General features: G+C 32.0%; 10 protein-coding genes and 2 pseudogenes across 12 annotated transcripts, besides 2 other annotated features; 3 read left to right on the top strand and 9 right to left on the bottom strand.

Moving 5' to 3' along the window:
- Positions 1-4,454: part of a mobile genetic element that runs on past the window's edge.
- TVAGG3_0475850 lies at positions 133-888 on the top strand (annotated as a pseudogene). The gene has a single exon. A coding segment is annotated over exon 1 (756 nt).
- TVAGG3_0475840 lies at positions 2,115-2,781 on the bottom strand (annotated as a pseudogene). Its single transcript has one exon. A coding segment is annotated over exon 1 (667 nt).
- On the bottom strand, positions 2,987-3,620 carry TVAGG3_0475830 (uncharacterized protein; the record flags this gene model as incomplete). The annotated part of the gene is made up of 1 exon (XM_051235713.1): positions 2,987-3,620. A coding segment is annotated over one exon (634 nt), but the record flags the coding sequence as incomplete, so codon positions are not given.
- Positions 4,455-4,604: 150 nt separating the features above from the next.
- On the bottom strand, positions 4,605-5,099 carry TVAGG3_0475810 (uncharacterized protein; the record flags this gene model as incomplete). Its single annotated transcript, XM_051235712.1, has 1 exon — positions 4,605-5,099. One exon carries the CDS (start codon positions 5,097-5,099, stop codon positions 4,605-4,607), a length of 495 nt encoding a protein of 164 aa, XP_051093536.1.
- Positions 5,100-6,312: 1,213 nt separating this feature from the next.
- On the top strand, positions 6,313-6,528 carry TVAGG3_0475800 (uncharacterized protein; the record flags this gene model as incomplete). The annotated part of the gene is made up of 1 exon (XM_051235711.1): positions 6,313-6,528. The coding sequence occupies one exon, from the start codon at positions 6,313-6,315 to the stop codon at positions 6,526-6,528; it is 216 nt and encodes a 71-aa protein (XP_051093535.1).
- Positions 6,529-8,571: 2,043 nt separating this feature from the next.
- TVAGG3_0475790 (uncharacterized protein) lies at positions 8,572-12,298 on the bottom strand (the record flags this gene model as incomplete). The annotated part of the gene is made up of 1 exon (XM_001324356.1): positions 8,661-12,128. One exon carries the CDS (start codon positions 12,126-12,128, stop codon positions 8,661-8,663), a length of 3,468 nt encoding a protein of 1,155 aa, XP_001324391.1.
- Positions 12,299-12,606: 308 nt separating this feature from the next.
- On the bottom strand, positions 12,607-16,665 carry TVAGG3_0475780 (ift140/172-related cilium protein family; the record flags this gene model as incomplete). Its single annotated transcript, XM_001324355.1, has 1 exon — positions 12,679-16,665. One exon carries the CDS (start codon positions 16,663-16,665, stop codon positions 12,679-12,681), a length of 3,987 nt encoding a protein of 1,328 aa, XP_001324390.1.
- A 300-nt stretch (positions 16,666-16,965) lies between these two features.
- On the bottom strand, positions 16,966-17,307 carry TVAGG3_0475770 (transcription factor e(y)2 family; the record flags this gene model as incomplete). Its single annotated transcript, XM_001324354.1, has 1 exon — positions 16,966-17,307. The coding sequence occupies one exon, from the start codon at positions 17,305-17,307 to the stop codon at positions 16,966-16,968; it is 342 nt and encodes a 113-aa protein (XP_001324389.1).
- A 20-nt stretch (positions 17,308-17,327) lies between these two features.
- Positions 17,328-18,402: a mobile genetic element.
- Positions 18,403-18,674: 272 nt separating this feature from the next.
- Positions 18,675-19,736, top strand: TVAGG3_0475750 (spectrin binding; the record flags this gene model as incomplete). The annotated part of the gene is made up of 1 exon (XM_001324353.1): positions 18,675-19,736. One exon carries the CDS (start codon positions 18,675-18,677, stop codon positions 19,734-19,736), a length of 1,062 nt encoding a protein of 353 aa, XP_001324388.1.
- Positions 19,737-20,263: 527 nt separating this feature from the next.
- On the bottom strand, positions 20,264-23,116 carry TVAGG3_0475740 (proprotein convertase-related family; the record flags this gene model as incomplete). Its single annotated transcript, XM_001324352.1, has 1 exon — positions 20,264-23,116. One exon carries the CDS (start codon positions 23,114-23,116, stop codon positions 20,264-20,266), a length of 2,853 nt encoding a protein of 950 aa, XP_001324387.1.
- A 234-nt stretch (positions 23,117-23,350) lies between these two features.
- TVAGG3_0475730 (uncharacterized protein) lies at positions 23,351-24,958 on the bottom strand (the record flags this gene model as incomplete). Its single annotated transcript, XM_001324351.1, has 1 exon — positions 23,436-24,329. One exon carries the CDS (start codon positions 24,327-24,329, stop codon positions 23,436-23,438), a length of 894 nt encoding a protein of 297 aa, XP_001324386.1.
- Positions 24,959-25,026: 68 nt separating this feature from the next.
- On the bottom strand, positions 25,027-27,222 carry TVAGG3_0475720 (protein serine/threonine kinase protein; the record flags this gene model as incomplete). The annotated part of the gene is made up of 1 exon (XM_001324350.1): positions 25,078-27,222. One exon carries the CDS (start codon positions 27,220-27,222, stop codon positions 25,078-25,080), a length of 2,145 nt encoding a protein of 714 aa, XP_001324385.1.
- Between the last annotated feature and the right edge of the window lie 743 nt (positions 27,223-27,965).

Here is a 27,965-nt window from a genome sequence, read left to right as displayed (position 1 = left end):
CGAAAAAATAACAATGAAATGTATGCAAGCTATAAAAAGAATGATGGTACACAAGTTAAAGTTCCATTAGACAACAACTGCTACTTAAACTTATATGGAGACGAACAAAAGAAATATTTAAGAGTTTATGAAATGGCAGATATGACATTGCCTGACCCAGCTTCCAGCACCACATTATTATGACTATGGAGATGACGACAGAACACCACATGTAGATGAACAAAAGCTAACATTATATTTAGATTATTATAGATATAAAAGATATAATGCAATAGAAAAAACGAGAATAGTATATTATTATACAGATGACAGAAATAAATATTATAGTCAAGATTTTACCTACCCTGAAAACATAAGATTATATTATAAAAAATATTCTGACACAAACCCGAAGAAACCTGAAATAGTTGCACTATATTTTAAGTTCAAAAGAGACAATCCTATAATATCTCATATGTTTGATTTAATGAACCCAGTAGGTTCTATTTATACATCTATGGATGCAAGAGGTCCTCAAGTAATGTTTGGTGTTGGTGCATGGGAACAAATAGTCGACAGGTTTTTGTATTGTGCAAACTCTTCAAAGGAAACAGGTGGAAGTAAAACGATTTCAGGTGAAAATTTACCTGCACACAGTCATTACAAGATTTAAGTACATCTCAAGCAGGTTGGCATAAGCATAGATATTGGGATTGGTCAGGAATGACAAAAGGTAAAGGATATGATGTTAAAGACGACGTTAAGTTTGCTATAAATTGTTACTGGAGTGACACTCAGGGAGAAGGAAACCATACACATTTCGTTTCAGGATATACACAAACAACGGGACAAAGTAAAGAATACATGCCACCTTACATGACAGTTTACGCATGGTATAGAATTGCTTAGTCGTTATTTTCAACTTCTTTAGCATATTCGTCAGGAGTTGTCTTATATTTGTTAGGAACTGTCTTTGAAAGTATACCACCTTGAACTTTGACAAGTTTGAAACGAGGTCTGACAATAGTAGTTTTATCTTCTGCTTGCCAGTGTGTACATTTTGCCATGTTTGCCTAAAACTTCATAATATTCTCTTGTATACTTTCTTCTATTTTTACGAACACGAATGTGAGTACCTGTCGAGTTCCCATTGTTGTCATAGTCAATAGTATTTTCATATGGGTCGCGTTTAGGTATTTCTATTTTTACTTTGTCACCTTTCTGAAGTTTGAAGCCCGGCATTCTTTCTTGTTTGTCTCTTTTGACTAAATTATTAAATATATAGTCTTTCTCTAAGTCAGGGTTGTTTTTCATTTCTTCGGGGGAGTGGTTTCCCAAACCTTTTTGTTTACGGTTATTGTAAATATTTAAAACTTGTCTCATCTTTGCCATGGAGAAGTGTCTATATTTGTCGTCATATGACATTTCATTTGCTTCACCACCTTGTGGTTGGTTTAAGTCTCTTAACATTTTTATACATCCGTCAATGACACCAAGAGCAGAATGGTTTTGGTCGACAATGAAATATTGGTTTACATTTTTTGAACGCAGATAGTTTTTAATATCATCTGATTTGAAAGAACTTTCACAGTCAGATGTCAGTTTTGTTGGATGGTATTTGTCAACGAATATTGTCAAAGCAGTTTTCACATATAATTTATGGTAAAGCGTTATTTTCCAGTGATAAATAAAACTAGAATAAGATTACCTCAAGAATTCATAAATTCAACGAATAAGAAATTCATTCATGTTATAAATTTTAGTGTTTTCAGAAAATATGAGTCAGTGTCATATTCATCAACAGGTTATATTTCACTTCATTCAAATTTAGTTCAATCAAACCCATATAATGACCATTTCATAAGATTTTCAGATGGTATTAAAAATGTAATTGATAGATTAAAATATGAACAGATTGACAATATCGAATTTTTGGAATTTTGGTTTAAATATCCCGATGGAAAAAAGATTGAAGTTAAAGATAAAGCTGATACTATAACAAAAACAATTACAATGACCGATCCGGATAGTGGGGAACAAAAAGAAATAAAACAAACGATAGAAACTGGTGAAAGGTCAATTATTATTGATTATGATTCAAAGGATTATTATTCGATAATGTTAATGCTTGAATATTAAATAGCCTTAACAAAGAATTTTTCAAGTGATATTTTATATTCATCAACTATTTTATTATAAATATCATTATATGTTAAATGAAGTTCAGTTGTTGTTCCGTTCTTTGATATCTTAATTGTGCTAATATCCTTTATAGGATTTATTTTTGCAACTGTTCCGCAGCATGAAACCTCATCATCTATGAAAAATTGAATCTTAACGTCTGAATCTTGAACATCACAAAGAATGGCGATAATGTGAATTAATGATTCATAAGGTAAAATAATTAAACCGGATTGGTCAATTAAATTTATTATTGAATCATAATTATTAATTATTATATCACGGTAAATTTTCATTAATTCAGAATTAATGTCTATTTTATATGGGTTCTCGATGTTTGATGAAAGAGGTGGGGGGTATGTTGGATAAGGGAATTTCAACAGGTTCTTTACCGGGTTCAGATAAAATGATTGGGTCTCCATCTTCTTTATTTTGCTCCTCCTCCTTTTTCGGTAAGTCACGAGTTAATAAATTTGGTTGAGTTGCTGACCTTGTTAATTCAGGGCTAACATTAACTTTAACATTTTGAATAATTCGTGATTTATCATCATTTACGTTATAACCAACCGTAATCTCTGCTTTTGCGTTAGTGTTCTTTTGACTAGTGAAACGTCTTCTCATTTATATTCGAATAAAAAAATATATTTAAACTTTTATTTTGCTGGAAGTTTTGAATCTATTATTCCCTGTATTTGTTCTTGAAGTTGATTTTTAGCTGGTTCATTGTAATTAATAGACCTAATATATTCATTAATTGCATTCTTATAATCATCTGATTTCTCAAATTTTCTTTTATCTGATTCCTTAACTAAATCATAAGTTAAACCTCGTTGCTGATATAATGGTTTCTTAATTAAATCTTTGAATGCTTGAGATAAAGCACCTGATGCAATTCTTGCTACTATAATTGGTTGGAATTGCTGTTTAAGTTCATCTTTAACATTTGCGAAAACTGGATCGAATAAAGCAACTTTAAAGAATTTCTTAGCTGAAATTTCAGGTCTAATATTTGCATATTGACCATCAAACTGGTTAGAATATCGTGGTAATCCATCCGGTCCCTCTTCAATAGCATTTAATTCTTCATTGAAATAAGAATATGGATTATAACGGTATGAATTAATTGGACCATTTTCACCTTCTCCAATGTATTGTTTAACAGCTTTTCCATTTTCATCAAATTGCATAGGATAACGTTCATTATATGCTTTACGTTTAGGATAATCAGTTATAGTTAATTTGTAACCATTTATGACTTTAATATTACCTTGACCATCAGTAACGAAAACTTCATTTATACCATCAGGTTTTCCATTTGGACCCGTAATGTCTGCTTCGTGTGCTTCCCAATTTGGACCTTGACGTTTGGCATATGCTTGAGCTTCTGGTAATGTTAAAACGTTTCTCATTTGTTTAACATCTTTTTGAAGACCAGCAACAATATGAACTAATTCTTTCATTCCATCAGGAACTTTCATAGTTCTATTATATGCACCCTTTTTGTTTGTTCCTTGTTTTAATGGAACCTGTAGAAGATTTGCATTTCTGTCATGTTTAATTATAAATAAAAAATAAAAATTAATTATAAAAAGTTAATCAAATTTAACACTTCCTTTATTTAAATCAACTATTATTTTTCCATGTTCACCTAATTGCTGATATTGTGTGTAAAGTTCATTAATGCTCATTGGTAAATTCACTTGATAAAGCATAACGTTCAACTGTTGACGACTAAACCCACTGAAAATGAAAAGTGTTGATAGATTTGATTTAATGTTTGTGCTTAATGCTTTGAAATATTGAACAGCCATAAAGAATGAACACTGAATGTGTCGACATTGAGTTAATAACTGATTAAAATATGATTTCTCATTTGTTATTAGTTTTGATTTCACTGCATCATCTAGAAAAATGAGTGAATGCAAAAATTCTCTATCAAAATTTGAAATAGAAAGTGTTTCAAATAATTCATCCCGTTGTTTATCAATAATTTTATCCTCTAATCCTTGCTTCTTGATTGTATTATATAATTCTTTATACATTAAAAAGTTTTTTAAATAATCTTCTGCTTCTTCTTGTGATAAATAAATAATTGGAATTTTGATTAAATGCTTTAAAGATTCAAATGTATCATCTGAAGGTGAACCTGAACGGTTGATATAAATTAACACATGTGAATAGGGGGAAGTGTTAGCAATAATGATAATTTGTTTTAATATCGTTAATGTTTTACCTTTATTCTGTTTACCAATTGCTGCAGTGATTGAATTTAAGTAACATTCAGAATATGGAATTTTCATTAATTTTTCCTTAGATAGAGCATTTCTATTATCACTCAATGCTTCATTAATCATATCATCTACGTATGTATTATATACTCCCGCTAATTCTTCATAAGGGGTGGATGAATTTAAATCCATTTAATCAAAAATAAATTTATAATTTTAAACATTTCTATTCATCAATATTTCATCATATGAACTTCTATACTGTGGTGGTGTACCTGTTGGATGATATTTCAAACCTTCATCCGGTGTCCATGTCCAATATGTAGTCCTAGTAAACCAAACCTGAGGAGGATTTGTCACCTTTGAACAGTAAGTGTCATTTTCACCCTGAATGATTGGATAAGCTTTCACTTGTACTGTAACTTGTGAGTTGAAAGTTTCTAATCCATCAAAGAATATACCCGCTCCATCACGTTGAACTGGAATAGTGCATAAGAATGAAGTTTGGTCTTTCCATGTTCTAGCTAATGGCGTGCCATCATCTGCATTCAGTGGTCTAGTTAATGAGTCCTCGTATTCTTCTGTGCATTCATTCACTCCATCTAAATCAGAAGCTTGAAGCATACGTGTAAAGAATATGTCGCCCACTGTGGTCATCGCTTGATCGGGGAAGTTTCTGGAATCTATAGTGACCTGAAGACCTCGAAGCATTGGATTTTCTAAAACCGTTCTTTGCATTGCATTCTTCGGAAATGTTAACACAACATCTGTAACATTATGAAGAGCGTATGAGAAATCTGAGCTAATACCTTCAGGAGTGATGCAACCTCCATTTAGTGAACGAACGTCAATATGTTGAGCTGGAATCATGAATGGATCTTCCTTACTAAATAAACGTGGTATTGCTTTAACTGATTCTTCAATTAAACCGTATCCTGGTGTAATGCATTTATCCTCTAAAACTTCCATCTTTGTGCATGAAATAATAACGTCATCAACTGTTGCTCAGCAGATGTAGCGGCTAAGCTTGTAATTAATTTGGCAGGAAGTCCGATTTGTTGGAATTTGCGATCATATTTATAAACATGATTCATAATCTTTTCATAATTTTCATCAGTTATCTTTTCATAAACGTAATTTTGTAAATCAGCAACTCTTAACGGGTCAACCTGACAAAATACTAAAGTATCCCTGAAAACATAATATTAAGAATGATATCACCAAATGATTTAGGATAATCATCGAACGCCTGAAATGCTAACAAATCATTTACCGGAATAATCATATCAAAAGTGACATTAACTTCTTCATTTGCTTTCTTGAAAACTTCTGAAGGGTCAATATATTTACCACATACTGAGTTATCATATTTTTGAACATTATTATATAACGAATGAACAAACTTTTTAACTTTCCTTTCTGATTTTGGTTTATATGTTGCAAATGCGAAAGATTCACGGGCGCAATCCATCTGAAGATAACCAGCATCACCTCTTTCGGTTTCTACTTCTAATTGTTTAAAGCTTTGATTTGATGATTTGTAACCAACGAATAAACGCATGCATTTAAAAGCGGCATCACATGTGAAAGCTTTATTTGAAACTAGAGTTGCTTTAACTTTGCGTTTAATATATGTGTCACCTAATTGGTTCACATCATGAGCCGGATTTGTAATTCTTAAATGAGTTTGTTTATCATCAAAATATGGAGCATCAGAGTCATAGCATGAACTTTCAAGTTCTCTATAATATCTTCTACCGTCATTCTTTGCGAATATTTCATTTATCTTTTCGAATGAATGAAACACATTTCCATTAATTGGTTTGGTGTTTGGCACCAAATAGTTAGTCGTCATTTATTAATAAATAAAAAATCAAAATTAAAAGATGAAAATGAATTTTTAATTTTAATGAAATAATCAACTATGGCTGCAGGTATATTTAAGAAACTGTGGGATAGAGTAAAAAGAGGAGCGAGTAAAGTTTGGGAAACATTGAAGAAGGGAGCAAATTGGATATTTAAGAATAAAGAAGCAATTAGTGACATTGCTGAATCAATAACACCAAAAGCTGCCCCAATAAGAGAAGTTTTAAATAAAGGAGAAAAAGTTTATCAAAGACTACAACCGATACTAAGATAAAAATAATATTTATTTATTTTTCCACTATCTACCTCCTATTTTATTAAGTATTCCTTCAGCTATTCCACCAATTGCGTTACCTGCTTGTGCTCCCATCGCCGGATTACCTGCTTTAGTACCTAATACTCCACCTATGATAGTTCCTGCCGTTTTCGCTACTGGTGCCAAAAAGTTTGCAATGGGTTTAATAATCTTTTTATGAACCCAACCCGCAGCTTTCTTAATTCCATCCCATAATTTTTTAAAGAATCCTGCCGCCATTTCTGATTTAATATTAATTAAAAAAATATATTTCATCACTTATATTCTAATTTTTATTTAATGATAAATGAAACCGATTTTAAAAATAAATGAAACAGAGGAAGAAATAAATGAAAGTGAAAATGTTCAACAAAAAATAAACGTTGTTAAACCAATTACTGAAATAAAAATTTTTTCATCTGTTGAAGAATTTAATGACTATTATGCTAATAATAAAAAATTATTTGAAGAATTGACAACATGTAAATTGAATAAAATGTTTAAAGTTGATGGATTCAAAATTTCAAAAATAAAGGGGGTGGTTAGTTTGAAATCTATTCCTCAATCAAGAATCACCTCATTAATGAAAATAGATGATTTAACAAAAAGAATAGAAGAGATTGAAGAAAGAATGAATCAAATAATTGATTTCATAAATTCAAATAATCATTAGTTTCTTAAAGTTCAATGTTGAACTCATCAAATTCTTCTTCATCATTACCATTAGCGAGTTTATTTACTCTTTCAACTCTATCTTTTGATAGTCTTGTGTTTAATTTTTTCTGAAGTTTTTCGTTACCAAGTTCTAAAATTTTACATGGATGATATTTAAACCCGTTAAATTCTTTTTCCTCAGTTTTAATCATTAATCTACAAAGAACTTTAGTGAGGTGGTTTTGTTGTTTAAACCATTTATCCTTAATATTTGTTATAAATTCAATATCCGGAATTAATTCCCAAATTTTTGAATTTTCGATTAATTTACCATCAAATGCAAAAGCAATGGGTTTAATATTAAACTTACCTTTATAAAATAAACTTTGTATGTAATCATCAAAATAAGCGTCTACTTGTTTAACCTGGGTGAGAATTGGTGAAAGTTTATCCATTAATTGATTCACAGTCACGAATTTTGATTCACTCATTTCTTACGAATTAAAAAAATAAATTATTCAAAAATGTAAGACATGAATTTTTAAAGTTTATTTCTAATTCATGAAAATAATTATTTCTAATTTCTTCTTCTCGTTTATGAGGTCTTTGATTATGACTCCATTGATTCCATTCAGGATTTAAACAATGTTTAATTAATCGCGGAATATCTGACATCATCTATATATAGCTTCTTTTATAAAAGATAAAAAAATTATTTTAAAATTAATGTTAATTTTTTAAAATGTGTTTAGTATATAAATATATTTTTATTTTTTATTTCATTATGTTTGGGCTGAGTGTAAATGTCTTACAATTTTGAAAATTATTTAAATCTTGATTTATTCAAAAACGTAAGAATAAAAACCGTAAGAATCATACATTTTTTACTTCACATGTTAAAAAAAATGATACAAAATCGCTCGATATTGTATGAATTCTTACGTTTACAAAAAAAGTCACTAAACCCTTCATATCCTACTACTAACCAATTTTAATAGAAAATTGCTAGAAAACAAAAACTGATATAATAAAAAAATAACTTATGGCTAAACATATGTTTTTGTATAGCTAAACAGGGAAAGTAAGATTAAATTTCGTTGAATTTTAACCAAAACTTGATATAAGAAAAGAATAAATTTATCTCTAAGTTCATGCTTATTAATATTTAAAGAACTTAGAGATAAATAAGAGAGGAATCAACAAAATTATTTCTTCAAATTATTCGCTATAAAAATATGCTGAAGATCAAAATAAGTTACAATAAAAGAATAAATTCTGCATAAATCTATGTTCAAACATACCTAATCAAGAAATAGATATTAAAATTACAATTATTTGATATCAAAATAAAGTTATAATCAAAACAAGTTACAATAAAAGAATAATTTATACATAAATCCATGTTTAAACATAGCTAAATAAGTAAAGAGAAGAAAAAAAATTATTTTTTTTTTGTTTCAAACAACAACGAAAATGTCGTAATTATCACCTCTTTCAGTAACGCAGCTTCTAACCTTTGTCAAGCTTTGAGGCCTTGTTTCAGTCTTTTCTGGTGTATAGTTAATAGAAGTTCTCAAACACTTAGAAATTCTTTCCAAAGCAGCGAATTCGAACGGACAATCGAATGCGGCCATTGCCATTCTATCATTAGACACAGCGAGGACTGTATCATGGCATCTGTACAATAGAACGACCGGCTTCATTTCGAACTTCAATGAATCAGCCACTTTCTTTATCATATCCCTAAATTTCCTCATGAATTCTGCACCTAAAGTATGCATATTCCAAGGTGTTGTATCAGCATCTCTGTTCAATGTCATAATGATCAAAGAGCCTTCTTCACGTAATCTGCAGTAGTTCTGGTTAACAGCGTATAACTTATATAGTTTATTTGTTACCGCGCACCTTGCTTTCATCAATTTCTTGATGTCAACATCGGGTTGGTCGAATTCAGGGATTTTTACAATTGCTACAATTGTGTGTCTTCCATTTGGCCCGTATGTCTGTTGTCCTTTCATGAAGGAAACATAGGAACAGACACTCAGTTGGTCGATCTTTTTAGTTATGAATGATTTCTCTTTGATGTGAGAAAGACTATTTATAACTAAAACATAAGAAAGTTCCAACTTTTGGCCAATGAAATCGTAATGAGGATTTACGATGTATTGGGAGTTCGTCAAGTAATTCGAGTGTGGAAGGTACTCGTTCTTGTACTGGTCGATGTATTGCATCAGTTCTTGCTTGACTTCTTGGTTTAATGAACTGTCAATGATGTTATACGAGTTTTGGATACTTAAATTGACAGAACTCGTCTGGAAAAGTATTGTTCCGTCTTTTCCGACAACAAACATCTGTAGGTCACTATCTTCTATCAAAGCGTTCTGATTAACATTGGAAAACTGGATTCTTTGTTGAATAAATTTGACATCTTTGTCAACTTTGTTCAAAATCGAGCGAATCTCGAGAGTTTCGAAGGCAACGAAAGGACGAATGATCCAGTTAATCACATTGAACAAAATTACAAAGCAAATGATGTTAACTATGAAAGTAACAAATCTACTGATGTAAAACCTCTTCCAAGTAAGGATTTGGTTCGTATTAATGTCCATGTTCTTGATGGTGTTCTTAAGACAACTAGAAAACCCTGAAACATTGACATTTTCATAAGATGACAAATAATATCTTCCCATTAACTGTAAAAAGTTAGGATCGATAAGGCGGACGAAAGGATCGAACTCGGATTTATGGTGGATCTCGCAGAAAAGTGAGTCTACTTCGTAAAATGTGAAGATTTGGCGCTTCATTCTGTAATCATTTGTAATTACAGATTGTTTGACCGAATATGTAAGGAGAGAAATGATCCTTTCAACAGATGTTATGGCTTTGATGTTGGTATATTGAGTATCCATGTCTCTAAGGACCAAATAACGATCTGATAGGGCATTTAAGGTAAAAATTCCAAGAATGAACGAAAAGGAGAGGAAGAAAATCGTTGTAGCAATGTATGAAAGGGAATCATAGATACTTGGACGGTAAGGAATGGAATATTTATTGTCATAAGTTGGTTGAAGGCCTCCCAGCTTAAGATAGACCTCTCTCGGAACAGAGTAAAATTTATCGAACGAGGCAATCATGTTCTTTCGGAATCCAATGAAGAATAAAGTATCAATTAACAATAATACGATTAAAACAGCGATATTGATGCGAACCGACTTTGTAATCTTATCCAAACTGTCTTGGTTGGTCTCGTTAAAGCATATTTCGGGGAAATTGTACAATGATAAATTCAATGCCATGAAAACATTGCCAAATACCTCTGTTTCATTGCCTTTTTTGGTTTTAACATAATTTCTGAGGTCGGTGAAGGCATTTCTGACTGATAAACCATTATAATTCCGGTTCAAAAATTCTCTCAAAGAACCAAACTTTTCTGCAGCTTTTTCTATCTCAGAATAGCTTGTAAATATCGATTCCATATGGGATTTCGCTGCAGAATTTGTCCAATAATTGATTTGATAATTTGCAACGGCTTCAACAAGATATTGCACTTTAACTGTGTTTGTCATGTGATTAGATTCAGTTCTGATCACAGTTAAATACGAAAAATGCAAGAAAGTGAAAAGAATTATCAAAATTTTGATGAAAATATCGAAAGAAATGAAAGTTCTCTTGACCCTCTTATTGAGTCCGTCATTTTCAAACTTCGGATGGCCGAAATCAGTGATCATCGGGTAGTTTTCATGGAATAAATCAATTAATGAGTTATAAACAGCTTTTGCGTGGCCAATCTTAGCAGAAATGTTAGGTAGAATGACATAGTAGTTCAACCACGCGCACAACCATAGCTGTTTCTCCTGAGAAAAGACGGAATTATAAGTGTCATCGAGTAATTTTTGGTCGAATTGAGGTAATTTCCCTTCTGCGAGATAAGGTATTTCACTGAGCGACCAAAGAATGAAACGATCACGCCATTCCGATGTAGAAAGTTGAGAAAAAGCTTTTGCGATTTGTTGAAGCTTTGGATGCTGATAATGGATAGCTGCCAAGAGCATATTACGAAGCCTGGCAATTCTGATCTGTTTGATACCTTTTGGAGAGAAATTATCAAGCTCTTTCATGATATTTTCCTTATCATCACATAAATATGCAATTTCAAAGCGATACGCCTTGAATCTTGGGAAGAATATGTAAGGATATGCTACGTAATACACGAATACTGATATAATAAGGCTTGGAACGATTAATAATAAACCATAAAATCTTTGATCAGGAATTGTAAGCATAATGCAAGAACCGAACATGTTATAGAGTATTAATGTCAATAATGCGCAGTTTTGTGAACGATATGTATAAATTGGGTAAAATATTTCGTAAATTATCATTCCTATTGAAGTTAACAGTAAAATGACTTGTGCAATTCTATATTCATCATTTATGTAGATTCCCATATGAATCTGGCATATTAAATAGAATAATAAAATCAAAGCTTGTTTTTGATTTCGACAAACAATGGGATTAATGATACGTAAGTGAGATCTTGAGCTGAATATGCACATTACAGCGTTCTTTATGAGCATAAATATATGAATAACCAAGACAAAAGTCAAAGGAATCGTATATTTTCTTGTAGCTGATAATGTGTAAGTTTTCGTGAAGCAATTGCATACAAATGGCATGAATATTGGTCCGATGAAGAAATCTACATTAGTAACGATTCGAACGGAAAAATTAATGAATTTTTGTTTGAGAATTAAAGATATAACCACCAAAGAGTTTGCCCAAAAAGTAATAGCTGCAGTTACGTATACAACAAGCATTTTTGTTGATGGTGAGGTAGATTCAAAAGTACCTGTAACAAATAAACAGACGACATCGGTCCAGTTAAAGGAGGTTCCAACTGAGCTATGCTTCATGATGAGAGTCATCGAGCTATGAAGATAAAAGTTGAAATAAAAAACAATAAAACATAAAATTCCAGAAACAGGATATCTGTAAAGACGTCTATACAACTGGTTTAAGAAGAATAGAACATCTTCAATGCTTTTTGAATATCTCTTAGGAGGGATAGTGAATTCCTGAGAGATATTCATCGTCTCTGAATTTTTGTTTTCATTCAATACTTTACAAAAAATTATACATGATTATTTTTGCGCAAAATAAAACTATTCGGATAATGGTAATAAGTGTAAATAATCTTGTCTCCCCTTCAAATTTTTAGTGGAGAAATAAGAGTTTGTTCTGCCCATAAGGATTTTTTCCCAATGATATCAAGTTAATCATTGGTATGTACTCTTATAGGCTCACTTGTTTTACATGTAGATTTGATTTGAAATGCATAATCTCAAATCAATTCAAATTAGATTTAATGAATTGTTAAGAATCATTGTATTTTTCTAAAAGGTTACGAATAGAAAATAAATCTTTATAAATAAACAAACATGATATAATAATACAATAAAAAAAATTAAATTAAATTTAAACAACATCTTCATCAGTTAAATCTTCGACATCATCGAAATCGTCTTCTTCCTCTTCTCTCTTTGGAGGAGTATAAGTTTGTCCAACAGCCTTATAAATTGCCTGTATTTCAGACAAATCCAAATAAAACAAAACATCAGTTCCACTTTGAACCATGTCATCCAACAATTTATAAGCGTTTTTCATGGATCCTTTAGCAACGAAAGCCTCAATCATGACTATATAGATATCATCGAGTTTGAGCAATTGTTCTATATTCGGTGTCTTTAACAAAGTTGCGCAAATTGCCAAAGCTTGTTGAGGATTTTCTTCAACAATTTTCGTTGATTCAATGTACATCGCCATTGTTCTTGTTCTTTCTCTAAATACGTTAAGCATTGCTTCTCTCTTGTCACTCTCTGGAGCATTTATCATTGTCTCAACAGATTTCTTCAATAGCTCAAATGCTCTTTCGTATTCTTGATGTTCTTCAGCACATTGTCTTGCAATTGAATCATAAAATCTAGCGAGTTTGTCTAAAGCTCCACTCTTAGTAAGGAAAGCAACAATCAAGTCAAAGATAGTCTCAGAACCATAAGCATCAAGTGTTTGAAGATAATTGGCCGCAAGAATGTAAACTTCTCTATTTCTAGCGGTTTTTGCAAATTTGACAACTTTTTGAGTGTCTCCAGCTCTTGCCAAACATTTTACAGCAGAAAGGAGATCTTTTAGCTTGACGTAGAGAGAGGCTGCGATAGAGTTTTCGTTCTGGCGTTCGCACATTGCTGCAAACTGTCTCAAAATCTCAGGATCTTGTTCTGTTTCAGCGATACTTTGAATTGTTTGTTTTGAGATTTTTACATTGTGATCTTTCATTATTTTCTCAACAATGTCGAATTGTTTTGCCAAAGCAAAGCATTCAGCGGCCTTTGACCATCTGTCGCTCTCTATAAAATGCTTTCCGCATGTAACTAAAATGTCAGGAGGAGTTTTAATTGTCAAAGAATCAGAAATTTCATCCAAAGCATCATAAAGGTTCTTTGTGAAGCACAAAGCCAAAGCTCTATTCATTCTTCCTGCCCTTGCGTATAGTATTACTGCCTGTTTATCCATTCTGAGTTCTTCGAATGTCTGGGCAGCTTTTATCAATGTTGTTTGAGGACAAGAAAAAGAAAGACTCAAAACTTCATCAAACAATTTCTGGGATAAAGCGAAATCCATTGCTTGTGAATATTGTCTTGCTCTTCTGAATAAATCAATGACTTCTTTCTGGAGTTTGTTGATCTCGCCACTTTGGTCGTTTTGGTCTTTCAAATATGAAATTCTTTTCATTAAAATTCTTGCAAACATGCAATAACTCGCAGGATGTTTAGATTTCTGTAATACTTTCCTGCAATCATCGAATCGACCAAGAAGACTCAAAAGACGGACCATATCTGTAACAGAATTCGCGGATTCGTACATTTTTATGGCACTTTTGTCGACATTATGTGCTTCAAAGAATCTTCCAAGCCAAAGAAGCAAACCCTTGGGTACTTCTGATAGAGAACGCGTTTCTACGTACTCGAATAAGAATTTCAAGTTGTCTGCTTGCATTGCGGCCCTTGGAAATTCTGTTTCTATGACTCCTGCTTCTTCCCATGACCTTGCAGCCTCTTTGAGGTTGCCTTGGATCTCAAAGATCCTTCCTCTTTGATATTGGATCTGTTTAACATGCATTCTATCTCTTTTTCTTGTCAAACTAAGAGCATCATCGTATTCTCCAACAGATATGCTCAATTGTGCGACCAATTCGTATCTCTTGTTCTCGACAGCAATTTTCTTGGCATTGTCGTTAGCTCCAATAGCAACACAAGTCAAAAATTTGGCCAATACGATATCATTTTCTTTGAGAGCCTTTGAAACATGGATTGCAAACGCGGCATTGCCTATTTTACCAAGACACATAGGTAATAATTCTGTCCTATCGTTCTGTATGCAAGTTTGACACAACATTCTCCATGTTCCGTCACTTTGAACGTTTCTTGCAGCATTTAGAGCGGCATCAATATCACCAGAAGCCAGAGCAAAGTTTAGTTCCATAAGAGATTTCCTTGTTCCTTCATCGGCAGTATCGATTCCTGCAAATTGAGGTAAAATGCACATGCAAGGAAGAAGTCCGTCCATGTTAAACAGGACACGAGGAATATTTACAACAGAAAGACGGCCACTAGGAGGCACTTTAAGCGTTGGTTGCTTAAATGTAAATAAGGAATCTCCAACAAATAAAGGAACTACAACTGCATCTCCATTACTTTCCAATGTTGATCTATATGGTGTAACTTGGACGCACAAAAGCCTTGGATCTTCTGTATCCCATAAAGCCAAAACAGGAACAGAGAGGCCAAAGTCAACATTAACGGTCTTGTCGAATTGTGGTGAATGCAGGAATATATATGGTGAAGGTCTCCATGATCCATTGTTGAAGATATCCAAAATTATTGAAACACAAAAGCCACTTGCGCTAAGAGCGACACTTCTAATGCGATAGTCTTGGTAAGGAGCAGAAAATGTTGTTGTATAAAGGGTTTTTGTCTGTCTTCTTCCTGCATCCACAACAAATACAGTTCGATCTTGACAAATAGCGACAAGAAACTGCTCAGACTTCTCCAAAAATTGTATTGGAGAATTTGATCCAAGAGAATTAGTTTGGACAAGAGTTCCCGAGAGATTTAATCTTTTAATATTTGTATCTTCAGCAACAAAGATATTTTCGCCCATAATAATTGCTAGATCTGTTCCTGTCTTGATCGTACCCATAGGACTTAAATTTCCTCCCTTTTTCTGGAATAAATTTGCTACATCTGAAGAAGAAGCCAAAACTATGTTCTGGCTCTCTGATAATCTGTAGATAGCACCGCCAACCTTTAGTATATCGTTTCTTGTCTTGATCATATTGCATTTGGAGAGGCAAGTCAACTCATTTAATGCAAATAGTTCGAAGTAACGTATTATCGATGGTTTTCTGTTTTTCGCTAATGCAATAAATCCTGGGAAAGCATGCGACCATTGTGCTTGTTCTATTTTTGTTTGAGTATCGACAATTATTGGATTTGACCATCCTTCTCGTTTTAATGGCCCTTTCATAGTATTTTTGAACATGACTATCTTACCAGAATCTGTTGTAGCAAATAATATCGACGTATTCGTATCAAAAAAGATAGAAGTGTATGCTTCATCGAATGGAGCCCTCAAAAGCATCATTCTATCATTTGAAGGCGACCACACGATGATAACATTTACTACAGAGTATGTGATTAAATCTGCCCTGACGTCTGTAAAGAAAACATCGATTCCTGGTTGTAATTTTACTTGTGAAAACTTTTTATATCCGTGGAGAGTATCGTACATTTCGAGTTCATTATTCTTTGTAATTGCAATGAGTCTTTGGGTTGTTGCTGAAAACTGAAGTTGAGTAAATTCGGATTCAGATTCTGAAATTTTTTCAAGCGCAGAGTCTTCTTCTTCGTCGCTTTCTTCGACTTTATAGATTGTTTTTCCACAGGATATGTAAACTTGCGGAGAGCCAGTATGTGAGAAAATAACGTTATCTATTTTTTCTTCAGCTTTTGCAAGAAAGATCTCACAGGGATCCTCTTCGCAGTCCCAGCATATCATACTATTGCTTTCATCTGCTGAAAATAAATATGGTAAAGCAGGATGCCAGCATAATTTAGTAACGGGTGATTTATGGGCTTCATCGATTTCAATATGCTCACCATTAGAGAAAATGGATACACATCCATCTTTCCATCCAATTGCAAGCGTATCAGTACATGGAGACCACGAAATAACTAAGGCTTTTGTATTTCTTGAGAGTTTTTCTGATACAAACTCTTCGCCTCTGTCATTAAAGAAGTGTACAGAGCCATCTGCAACAATAACAGCACATATTGGATGAAGATATGACCATGCTGCGCTGTCAAATGAGTTAAATCCATTAAAATCGTTCTTGACAAAATCCATTCTATAAAAAATTGTCACGTTTTTATATAAACGTCACCTTTTCAATTTTTTTTCCAAAAAATCATCAAGAATTTTTCATTGGAAATTAGATGAGAATGATAGAGAAATCATCCAAAGGCCTCGGTTTATAAATATTAACGTCTTAAATCTGAATTTTTTAGAGTAAATTTCATTTCATTAGATATATTGCTTGATGTTTTTGAAATGTATAAATTTCTTAGGTGTGTATCTTCTAAAAATAGTAAAAATTATATTCATAGTATACAAAACAAACTTTATAAAAATACAAAAATCGAAAACTCATTCTGCAGGATTTTCGATAGGTACTTGTTTCTTTACTAATGTATCCTTTATATGGTTAATAGTATTTGCCTTCAAATTTTTAGGTAAACTTGAAATTGCTTGTTCGCGTATTTTTTCTGCAACAATTTCTGGTGTTAAATCTTCTATTGTTTCGTTTGACATTACTTTCAAGCTAAGGCTTTTAACTTCTTCTCTCCAATTTGATTTTCCAACCAATTCTTTAATGCTATTGCGAACCTTATCGATGTCGCCATCTGCTTCAAGTTGCTTAAGAATTTTGTCTCTGTAAAATTTCACCTTCTCCTCATGATTTTTGAAGTTGTTGTTATTATTACTCATTGATCAAAAAAGTGTCAAAAGAGTAGGGGTAATTTTAGCTAAAAGCGACACGCCTGTAAAAAGTGACACACCCGTGAAGGGTGTGATTACCGATCGGTAATTTCGACAGTTTAGAATTTAAAATTTTTTATGGAACTGTTGCGAGTTTCATAAAGAATTTAAGGAATATAAGCAAAGATTTGAATCAAAATCTTAGACCTAAGCCGCTCGATTCGCTCGCGGCTTCCGCGAATTACAGATCAGCAAAGATTTGAATCAAAATCTTCGAACTAAGCCGATCGCTTCGCTCGCGGCTTTCTTTATTATTTTAAATTTGCATATTTCCATCAAAAGTTCATAAGGTAAAAAATTTTGTTTATATTATTGCAAAATAAAATCTTCATTATCAAAATAATATTAAATAATAATATAATATAATTTATAAACAACTATTATTTAATAAAGTTTAATTGCCAAGGTTCATCTAATTTTTTGATTTTTAATGTTTTATGAATTTTATTTATCATGTATATATCTAATGAAGATTATATATGTAGAAGATAAGTACCTTAATATGTACGTAAATTTTAATGAAATTTATACAACATTATAAAAATTTATGAATAAAAACTTGATATAAAATAACATTTTTATTTTTACTAAGAAAAAAAAGGTTTTTGATAATAAATTTATTTTATTTCGAAAAAGTAGCAATAATCGTAAAAGGGTATTGATAGGCTTGCTAAAGTAACTAATTTTAGCTGTCAAATACTTTTGTATTTTGAAGTAAATTAGTATAAATTTGTTTTTACTTTTATTTCGAAAAAGTAACAATAATCGTAAAAGGGTATTGATAGGCTTGCTAAAGTAACTAATTTTAGCTGTCAAATACTTTTGTATTTTGAAGTAAATTAGTATAAATTTGATATTATTTTAACTCCCTTTGAAAACCTCAATTTTCCATACAGAGGGAACGGGAATAGCATCCAATATTCCCTGAGAATGGTTGCGCATTCTCAGTTCCCTCTATATTTCGAACGAAGCTCTCATCGGTCTTTTTTTTGAATACTAAACGTTTTTTTTTCCTGTCACTTTTAGCTAAAATTTGGGTTTGCCTTTACCAAATTTGGTTTTACTTAATTTTAATAGCTTATATTGGATATGAATGAGTAAGGAAATTCCACTATGAATTAAATTAAATAAATAATTTCCAAATTCCAAACTTTTTTACTTAATTTGGATCTTTTGTATTAAACCAAGTAAAAAATTTTCGCCTCTATGGAAAAATTCCAAATGAAACAAATTTGAAAACCTTCCCAATTTTGAGAGGAAAATCTTTTCCAAACTCATGTTTTCAAAGTTTTTCTGAAAATTTTCATTTTTCAATAATGAGCTTCGAGTGCTCGGCGAAGAACGAAGAGTTGGTAGATGAATGCGAGAGACTCTTTCACTTGCAACCGGGCTATCCTATAGAAGATGCAATGGATTTTATTGAAACCACTTTAATTGACAAATTCAACTTACCAGTCATAAAAATCGTTGAAAAGGTAATAAGCGCAGCGCGATTTAACTATTCGTCTGTCCTTACTTATATCACTTTACTCAACCAAATCTTCATAAGATTTTCAATTTTGAAATCTCAAATGGACAAAGAGCTTATAATTAAAATTCACGGCATGGCTATAGAAAATAATAACGAAAATGCAGTATGTCATTTAAATCCTTTATATAAATGGTTTTCCGATGAGAATGATGTAAGATATATGGTTTTGCATGATCAAATTGATAGATTTTGGGAATATCTAATTAATCATGAAATAGAAGACTTTGGAGTTCTTAATTGTATCGGTAAAGTAAGTTTTCTTGAAGCTGCTGCATTATTCGGCTCGGCTAACATTTTTATTTTTCTCATTTCAAATTTTGGATTCAGTATCTCAAAAAGATGTCTCCAGTTCTCTTTTATCGGTGGAAATTCAGACATTATCAATGAATGCTTAAAACACCATCAAGTTGATATTACCTGTCTTAAAAATGCAATTTTGTCTCATAATAATGAATTTTTTGAAGACTTTTATCAAAGTGAACAAATTTTTTGTTGTTGTAATGAATTACATCCAATAGCAGAATCACACAATGTTAAAGCATTATTCATTATGCTTATGAAAGATAAAAATTCAATTATTCCATGGTGCGCAGAATTACCTGAGTCTATAGACATTTTCGCAAATGAGGATTTTAATTTGAAAAAAGTGGACAAATTAGGAAGGACCGTTCTTCACCATGCTGCTTTGTCTAACAACATTTCATTATGTAAATTTCTTTTACATTATATGAAAGGCCAAATTGATCTAAATGCAATGGATAATATGGGAAAAACGCCCCTTCAACTTGCAATAATGAAAAATGGAAATCAAGTGGCGCAATTTCTTCGCTCCATGGGAGCTATATAAATGCCAAATAAAACAGAACTGAGGAATCTTCTTATTTTCCATGGAAAATGATTGATCGACCAAAATCCCTTGGATGAAATTATTAAAAAAAAGTGATGATTTTTAAACTATTTTATACTGTTTTTAAATATCCTTTCATCTCCCAGATCTTAAAAATTGTCATTTATGATTATCGCTGCTTTTTAAATGTTCTTTTTGGTTTGATGATTAAGAAAAATATGATCTCATTCTATATTGAACTTTGAGCGATTCTATCTTGTTATCCATAGATTCTAATAAGTAATTGAATATAGCAATATGTCATTAACTAATATATATGTGGAAAACATTTACTTTGCATGAAATCAAATCAATATACATATGAGTTCTCTAATACATAAATTTTGTTGGATTGAAGCATAAAATTTTGATGTATTCTCTTTTGATGACTCAAAAATTAAATATAATAAAAAAATTGTGATCAAACAGTATAAATTCAAATAAATTAATATATAATGTTTATTCAAAACGAGAACAAACAATTTATATCATATTGCTACTTCAGTATTATTAACAATTTCAGTATTATCTTCCAAAACATCTTTATTCATCCTGCTGTACCTTATAGACTTGATAATCAATATCACAACAAGCACTGTGAATATTACTCCGACTGCAATTCCGCATGCAAGTCTAAATGCAAGGGATGTCCACCAAATTACTTTAAGAGGATCAGTACTGAACTTGATCTTTGCAGAACTAGCAGATATCATGTATAATGCCATGTAAATTTTGGTTCCATTTTTGATTTCTGGGTACAATTCTTGATCAAAAGTAAATGAATCGGCAGTTGCGAATTTATGGCAGTCCATTGATGATCCTATGCCTTTAAATTCATTGATCGAGAAGCACATCATCAAATTATCTGCGGAAGATTTGGAAATTAAACTTATTTTGAAAGGACTCTTTTCTGTAACATTCTGGACATTAAGTTTATAGACTTTGTAGTCTCTTGCTTTGATTGTGACGTCAACTTCTGCTTTTCCTGACAAAACAATTATATCTTCGTTACAATTGTAGCCAAAGCTTTCGGAAGAGCACTTGCATCTGGTACCAATGCATTCGTTTGTCAACTCCATCTTGAGATCATTGTTGACATTTCCTGAAACTGCAATGGCATATGCGATTCCTGTTTTAATTGGAAATTCCTTTGCAGATTTAACGTAGCATGTGTATTGTCCTGCTTCTGCTTTGTCTAATAATACTCTTTCATTGGTACTAAAATGCTCTGGCTTGAAAGATTCATACTGATTTCCTAAAATTAAGTTTCCACTTGGGGTAATTACGACCAAATCCAAGTCCGCAAACAATGGGAAGTTGTCCTTTTCCTCTTCTTCGAATGCATCTGCTGGTGGATCTAAGTAAGACATGGTAATACATAATCTATATCCTCTTTGTTTCACGGAAAATGTGAATTTGTACTGCTGATCTTGGTCTATAATCAGTCTGTCCATGAATAAGAGGTTCTTCTTATCATCATTCACTGGAAATGTATTAGTCAAACGTGGAATTCCAAAACCAGAAGTGGTATCTGGCTCATTTTTAGAAGAATCGAAAGGTTCGCATGAATTAATAACTAATGCTCGTAATAAATATGACGTAATCGGCTTAACTCCGAATTTTTCTTCCATATAATTCATAATCAAAGCAGATAAACCGGAAATAGTAGGTGCAGCCATTGATGTTCCCTGTTTTGATATGATTTCTGATGCAGAACATGATCCTGGACTGGTTCTTTTTGGAGATCCGGCTTTTGCAGAAAGAATTGGTTGGCCAGGAGCTACAACATCAGGTTTTAAGATATTTCTTCTTGTTGGACCTCTCGAACTTGAGCCTCCTATTCTTGGAGAGTTGTAATTTACTTGTTCAAAGAAAATTGTTCCTTTCTTGAAGCCGCTGATTGTTTTGAAGCTATCCTTTGCATTAAATGACGCTATCTTAGCAAAGTTATTGTTGCAGGACTGTGATGTTATAAATGCTAAAATTCCATTTGTTGAATTTTGTTCCAATTTTTCTAAATCGCTGCAAGAAATCAGAACGATATTATCATTATATTGCTTGCCAGCTTCATATTGTACGATGTTTTTATCAATAATCTGTAAAGAATCTTCAGATCTTTGTAAATCCCAGTATCTTGAGCCGAAATTCTCTGATAATTGGACTTTATCACCATTTTCGTTAACCATAACAATGGATCTTGAGTCTTCAACTGTATAAATTGAAGGACTGACCGCATTTCCAACAGTTAAAACTAATTTCGAATCACCAGCTGAGTTTATAGTCAAATCTCGACCTCTGTTACCTGCAGCGAACACAAATGTGATGTTTGGATTATTATAAGCTTCGTAATCATGAAGAACCGTAATTATGTGAATATTTGGAAAGAATCCCCAGCTATTTGATGAAATATATGATCCCATTTTAAGCTGCCTTTGACTGGTTAATGATAAATCGTAATCCGCACTAACATCATCACGAATTGCCGCATCTCCCAAATCTGTCATGAAAAGTTTAGCATCTGGAGCAACGCCGTTGTAAAGGGACATGCCACTTTTCTGTTTATAAGCGTTTCCGAGTGATATTCCGCATACATGTGTTCCGTGGCCGTCAGAATGATCTAATGAGTCTTTCCAGTCATCGATACGGACAATTTTACGATGGCTGAAGTCTGTCTTGTTAACAGGGACTTCATGGTCGGGATCGTAAAAGAGACAATGCATTCTGTCGACTCCTGAATCAACAACATTGATAATTTGACCTTTTCCTGTAATTCCGATTGTTTCTAGAACTCTGTATGTGGTAAGATAGTGAAGAGCGTTTTCTCCTGATTGTAGGAATCCTCCTGCGTATCTATTTAATGAAATTCTCTTTGGAAAATTATGAATTGAAAAAATACGAGAGTCGGACAAAGCTTCATCAATGGAATTTGTATTACTGACCGAGTAAAAATTATTTCCTAAATGTTGGTATTTTGCTGAAAATCTTGGTGACCAATTCTCTGTGGCATGAATTATGTATTTGTTTGAATGGAAATCGGTTTTGTTGATAAAGTTAAATGGTTGTAACTGATATAATTCAAAATCGTCGCTTGATTTCAAATATGAAAATTGTTTTTCATCGAGAAAATACTTAAACCATCCAGAACTGATCATGGTAAGAGGATTTAAATCGATATTATGATGTATTTTCATCGCTTCTACGTTAGCTGTCGAAAGGTTTTTTAATGTTTGGATGAAAAACCAACTGTTAGGTTTATAGTCATCATAACTATGCTTCTGATACTTCGAAAAAACACGTCCTCCATAGTTTAATATTGGCTTACCCGGTTTCACATTAGTCATGATGCGACTATAAAAAAATTATTGAAAATCGTCGATTTTGAATGGTAAAGATATCATTCAAGCTTAATGAATAGGCAGGGTTTATTATATAACAGAAATGTATACTATTGGATATGATAAAACCAAGATGTTATGGATTAATTGAAATAAATGATAATATTTTTTTTATGGAAAACTAAATTAAATGATAAAAAAGTATATTCATTGCTGATAAATATAGAAAAAGAAGGAAATTTAAAGTGAATGTACATTTTTAGAGAGAAAATTTGGTCAAAATGACAGAAATTTATAAAACAATATAGCGAAACCAATGAAATCATTAGTCGCTTTGCCTTGTGTAGTAAGGGTTTTCGTTGAACATTATATCATGCTTCTTGAACAAATAAACGGAAATAATTGCGAAAACGGACGGAATGTAATCAAAGAAGAACATGAAGAACCATGAGAAAGCTCTTACAGGTGGTGGCAATGTATCACTATTATCATCTTTTGATTTTGTTGTAATCCATTGCTGGAGAGGGTTAATATCGAAGAAATGGGTTGCATTGTATACCAAACGAAGGGAGTAAATGATTGTATATAAAACAAGGCCAACTCTGCAGAAGTTAACACATCCGGCATCATCTGGCTGAACCATTGGATAAGTAACAGCGGCAAGAAGGGAACGAGCTGGGAGTATGAAGAAGATGACCAAAACAAGGTCTGTGCAAGCGCACCAGAGGGAGAGAGAAAGATCTGGATCATCATGCTTTCCTGTGTCGAAAATGCAAAGGGTAAGGCCAAGTCCGACAAATGTAATCAGGAATAAAATGAAAAGGGATCTGAAAAAGATAATAGCATTCATTCCTGGATTTCTGTAAGTAAACAAGAGATCAAACAAGATCAATATGACAAGGCACATAGGAATGAAAAGGAGAATGTGATTTGCCGATGTGTAGCCAATTATGAAGGACATGGGAGTCCAGTTAATTTTGAACATTTGAACGGTTCCACGATAGAATTGCCAAATGATCATGAATATCCAAAACAAGAAGGTTTGATCGAAGAATTTGCATTTGCTTTTTGATGAACGAATGTGAAAGAAAAGTAATAAAATTGAAACTAAACCAGTGAGCCAGAAAATTATGCCGAGAACATCCATTTCTGGATATCCACAGTAGAAGCCTGGCATGACGTTCTTGCATATAAAGGGTTTGTTTGGATCCGAACTCATAAATTCGAAAAAAAAATATTGAAGTTAACTCCTCTCTCTGAATTTTCAATATGAGTTCCATTCACATCAAATTTAGCTAGTCTATCCAGTTTTTATTATAAATATAACAAAATATTTAGTCAATTCTCATTTGAATACTTTTTCGATATAAAATTTATGTGAATTGCATTGTGATGAAATAAAATATAGTTAAGCTCACTGAGTTATGCAATGCAACAGCTTGTCAGGCATGATATCCTATAATTAAATAATGATAAAGTTTGAAATAAGGAATTCAACATTAAACTAACGTTCATTCATACGATTCACATTCATTTTAATCATAAGTTTTGTCCAAAATGCAAGATATGGAAAATATGTCTGAATACATATCAAATGGAGCGAGTTCCTAAAAGTATGCTTTATGATATAATGGTTAACTGATTGAATTATCAACATGTGAATAGAATGAATGTTTATACAGCTACTTTGTGAAGAATCATTTTGTGAATTTTCACAAAGTTGATTCAAAGACAGTCATTTAAAGATAATGGTTGTCTTCGTTTGTAACAATATCGTGTGTTAACAACAATAGCACGTGATTGTTATTCATAAAGTAACTTTCAGCAGAATCACAAAATGATTCTTGTGAAAGTTGATACAAATACAGTCATTTAAAGATAATATTTGAGAAAATCGAAAGACATGTATTAATAATAACAATTTATTCAAACATAAAAAAATATCTATATATATAACAAAATAACTTCTAAAATAAAGAAGTTGTTTTGAATAATGGAGATCCTGTTTTATTGACATAATTTCTGATACACGGTGTTGTATCGAAGTAAAAGAAAATTTTTGGAACAGAATTTGATCGAGCCAAAATTGTTCTTTTTGTTTGATTTGATTTGAACTCTTTTGGTAACTCAGTTACTGTCAATGTCTTGGATGTTTTATATTCTTTTATTTTTGTCCTGAGTGCTTGCTTTAGTTGAATAGATTTTGGATTCTCATATATTTTATTTTTGGAATAACTAGTCTTTCTACTGATTTCCTCTATTAACTGTAGAATATCTTGAGTATTCATTGATTGTCGAGATTCATCTAATAAATGAGCCCGCAAACCATCTAGCTTAATTCTATTCTTGTCTGAATTCTTTTTAATCTGAGACAAATCAAATGTGGGATTGTTAATTTGATTAATCACTCTTTCAACAGTTTTTTGCTTATCAGTAACTTCTAATTTAGATATTTTGAAATCTACTTGATTCTTCAATTCGGAATTAATATGTTGATGCTCTTTTTGGAGAATATCTTTATCCATTGTATTGGAAATGAAGATATTGATAAAATTATCGATATTAGTGTCAGAATTTTGTTCTGGTTCTGGATCAAATATATCATAATTGATAACATTAATCAGATTTTTATATATCATGGGCATCAATTCTTCGTCTGGCAAACTTATATTACTATTCCTCATATTCAATAAATAAAGTAGTTCATTAAGAGAATCCGAAAATATCTGTTTCTGTCTAAATGTTCCTGGATATTTTGGATCTTTTTTACGAGAAATATTAGAACCACGTTTGAGGTTATTTGAACTTGTCTTTGTGTCACTTTTTGTAATCTTCTCTGTGTCACTTTCTGAACTATCTTGTGATGGATTGATATTTTGTGGTGGGGGTCGTTTATTTGAATTTTGATTGTTTTCTGGATTATGAGCATTTTTACGATTGTCCGCATGTTTCTTGAAACGATTTTCTCCATAATCACTATTTTGCTTTGGATTTATTTTGTCATCAGGTCTAGGTACATAATTCATTAATCCAAAGTGTCCTTCATTGACAGGATTTGATCTATAATATTTCATAGTTCCTAAGGTCAATGAAATTAATTCATCTATAGTTGGTCGAAAATCTGGATTTGGATTTCTCATGAAATCAATCAGATAAATGACTGTTTTTGGAATAAGAGGTGTATATATAGAATATGGATAATTGTGATTGAACATGTAGTTGAGAACGCATCCAAGTGAAAAGATGTCTGATTTAACACCGTAACCAACGTATTTCGATTTGGAAAGGTTCTGATCAACTTCTGGAGCCATGTAAAACTCAGTTCCGGTGAAATCATATGCTTTGTCGGTGTCAAACACTGAAACATCAAAATCTGCGTAGTGAGGTTTATCAAACTCGTCGAGGAGAATGTTGTCTGGCTTTATATCTCTTAGTATAATGTGGTGGTTGTGAATGTTTCGTACGTCTAAACAAATTTGATAAAATTTTTCGAGTAATTCTAGGTTTGTGAGATTAGGATTGTTTTGTATATAGGCTTTTAATGTTCCTTTTCGATACAAAGGGCTGCTGGTAAAGTATTTATTAGGCACGGCCAAATTTGGATAATAAATTGGAATCCCCAGTATTTCTTTGATCTTATTTTCCACGGAAAGATCTAGTTTTGAGAATTTAAATATGTGTGAAGAGAAGAATTCATCGGAATGTAAAACGACACTATGAGCTCCATATCCGAGAACTTTGAAACCCCTTGGAACGAATGTCTCTTTGTATTTGGAAATTACAAGTTCTTTGTCATGGTTTATCGGGTCTAGTAGATAACATTTCAATAAAAATGAAAAATCATGGATACTCGTATAAGTTCTATCAAAAGAACTATCTAAAAGATCCGGTAAACTTACCCATTTGTTCTTTTCAAGGTTGGATAGACGTGGAAGGGGTGCAATTACTTCATTAAGATCGTTGATCTGAATATAATCCGGATGATACGAGTAACTTCTAGGATCATTTAGATATATCATGACCAATTGTCCGAAAATCTGATGTAAATCCAGTATGACTCTTTCAAAGTCTGGGTTACTATTTAAAAATCCTGATAAGGTATATGCTGTCATTAAAAATTTTTGTCACTTTTTTAAATTTGCCTCAATTCATAGGAACAAAAAAGTCAATTGAATAGCTAAGAACTACTAGAAGCAAAATTTAGTTTTTTAAAAAAAAACTAATAAATAATCGTAACGACTTTGAAATGAAATAAAGTTTTGACTATTTTTTTTAGGCACGTGCGACTTTTATTGAGTCATCAATAATTATACATGTTAACAAAACTTTATCGGTGCTTAGATATATATTCTAAACCGATTTCATCCATTTTAAAAAGATTTTCCCATTTTTGGTAATTTTCCAACATATCCATGTTATTAAGTGTTTGAATATGTTGCGGGAACTAGTGACATATTCCTAATTCTGGGGATGTTAAATAGCATAACGGATCATTTGTTTGAATCTTTTTGCCAATATGGATGAGATTTTTTAAGAATGCATTGATAACACCATCAAAACCTTTTGGAATTTTGGCAAAATATTCGTTGAACATTGAGTAATTTTGATAGATTCCAATCACTGAAAGATTTTGCAGATGTTTACCTTTATTCAAGCAATTGCATAGACTATTTCAACACAAGATAAATATAATACTAATCTTTAAAATAAATATTGAGACAGAAATTAAAAATTTTTATTTTGAAAATAAACTTGAAATCATATTCTTCGCGTCTGTCGCTCAAAATTCGAGCGAATTGAAAGGTTTATACGCGAAGCATATGATTTCAAGTTTAAATAAATTTTTAAGGGTACA

The sequence above is a fragment of the Trichomonas vaginalis genome, chromosome II, assembly GCF_026262505.1.
Source record: "Trichomonas vaginalis G3 chromosome II, whole genome shotgun sequence".
In the NCBI taxonomy this organism is placed as follows: Eukaryota; Parabasalia; order Trichomonadida; family Trichomonadidae; genus Trichomonas; species Trichomonas vaginalis.
The sequence above is the reverse complement of the archived record's forward strand: the minus strand, read 5'-3'. Positions and strand labels throughout refer to the sequence as shown.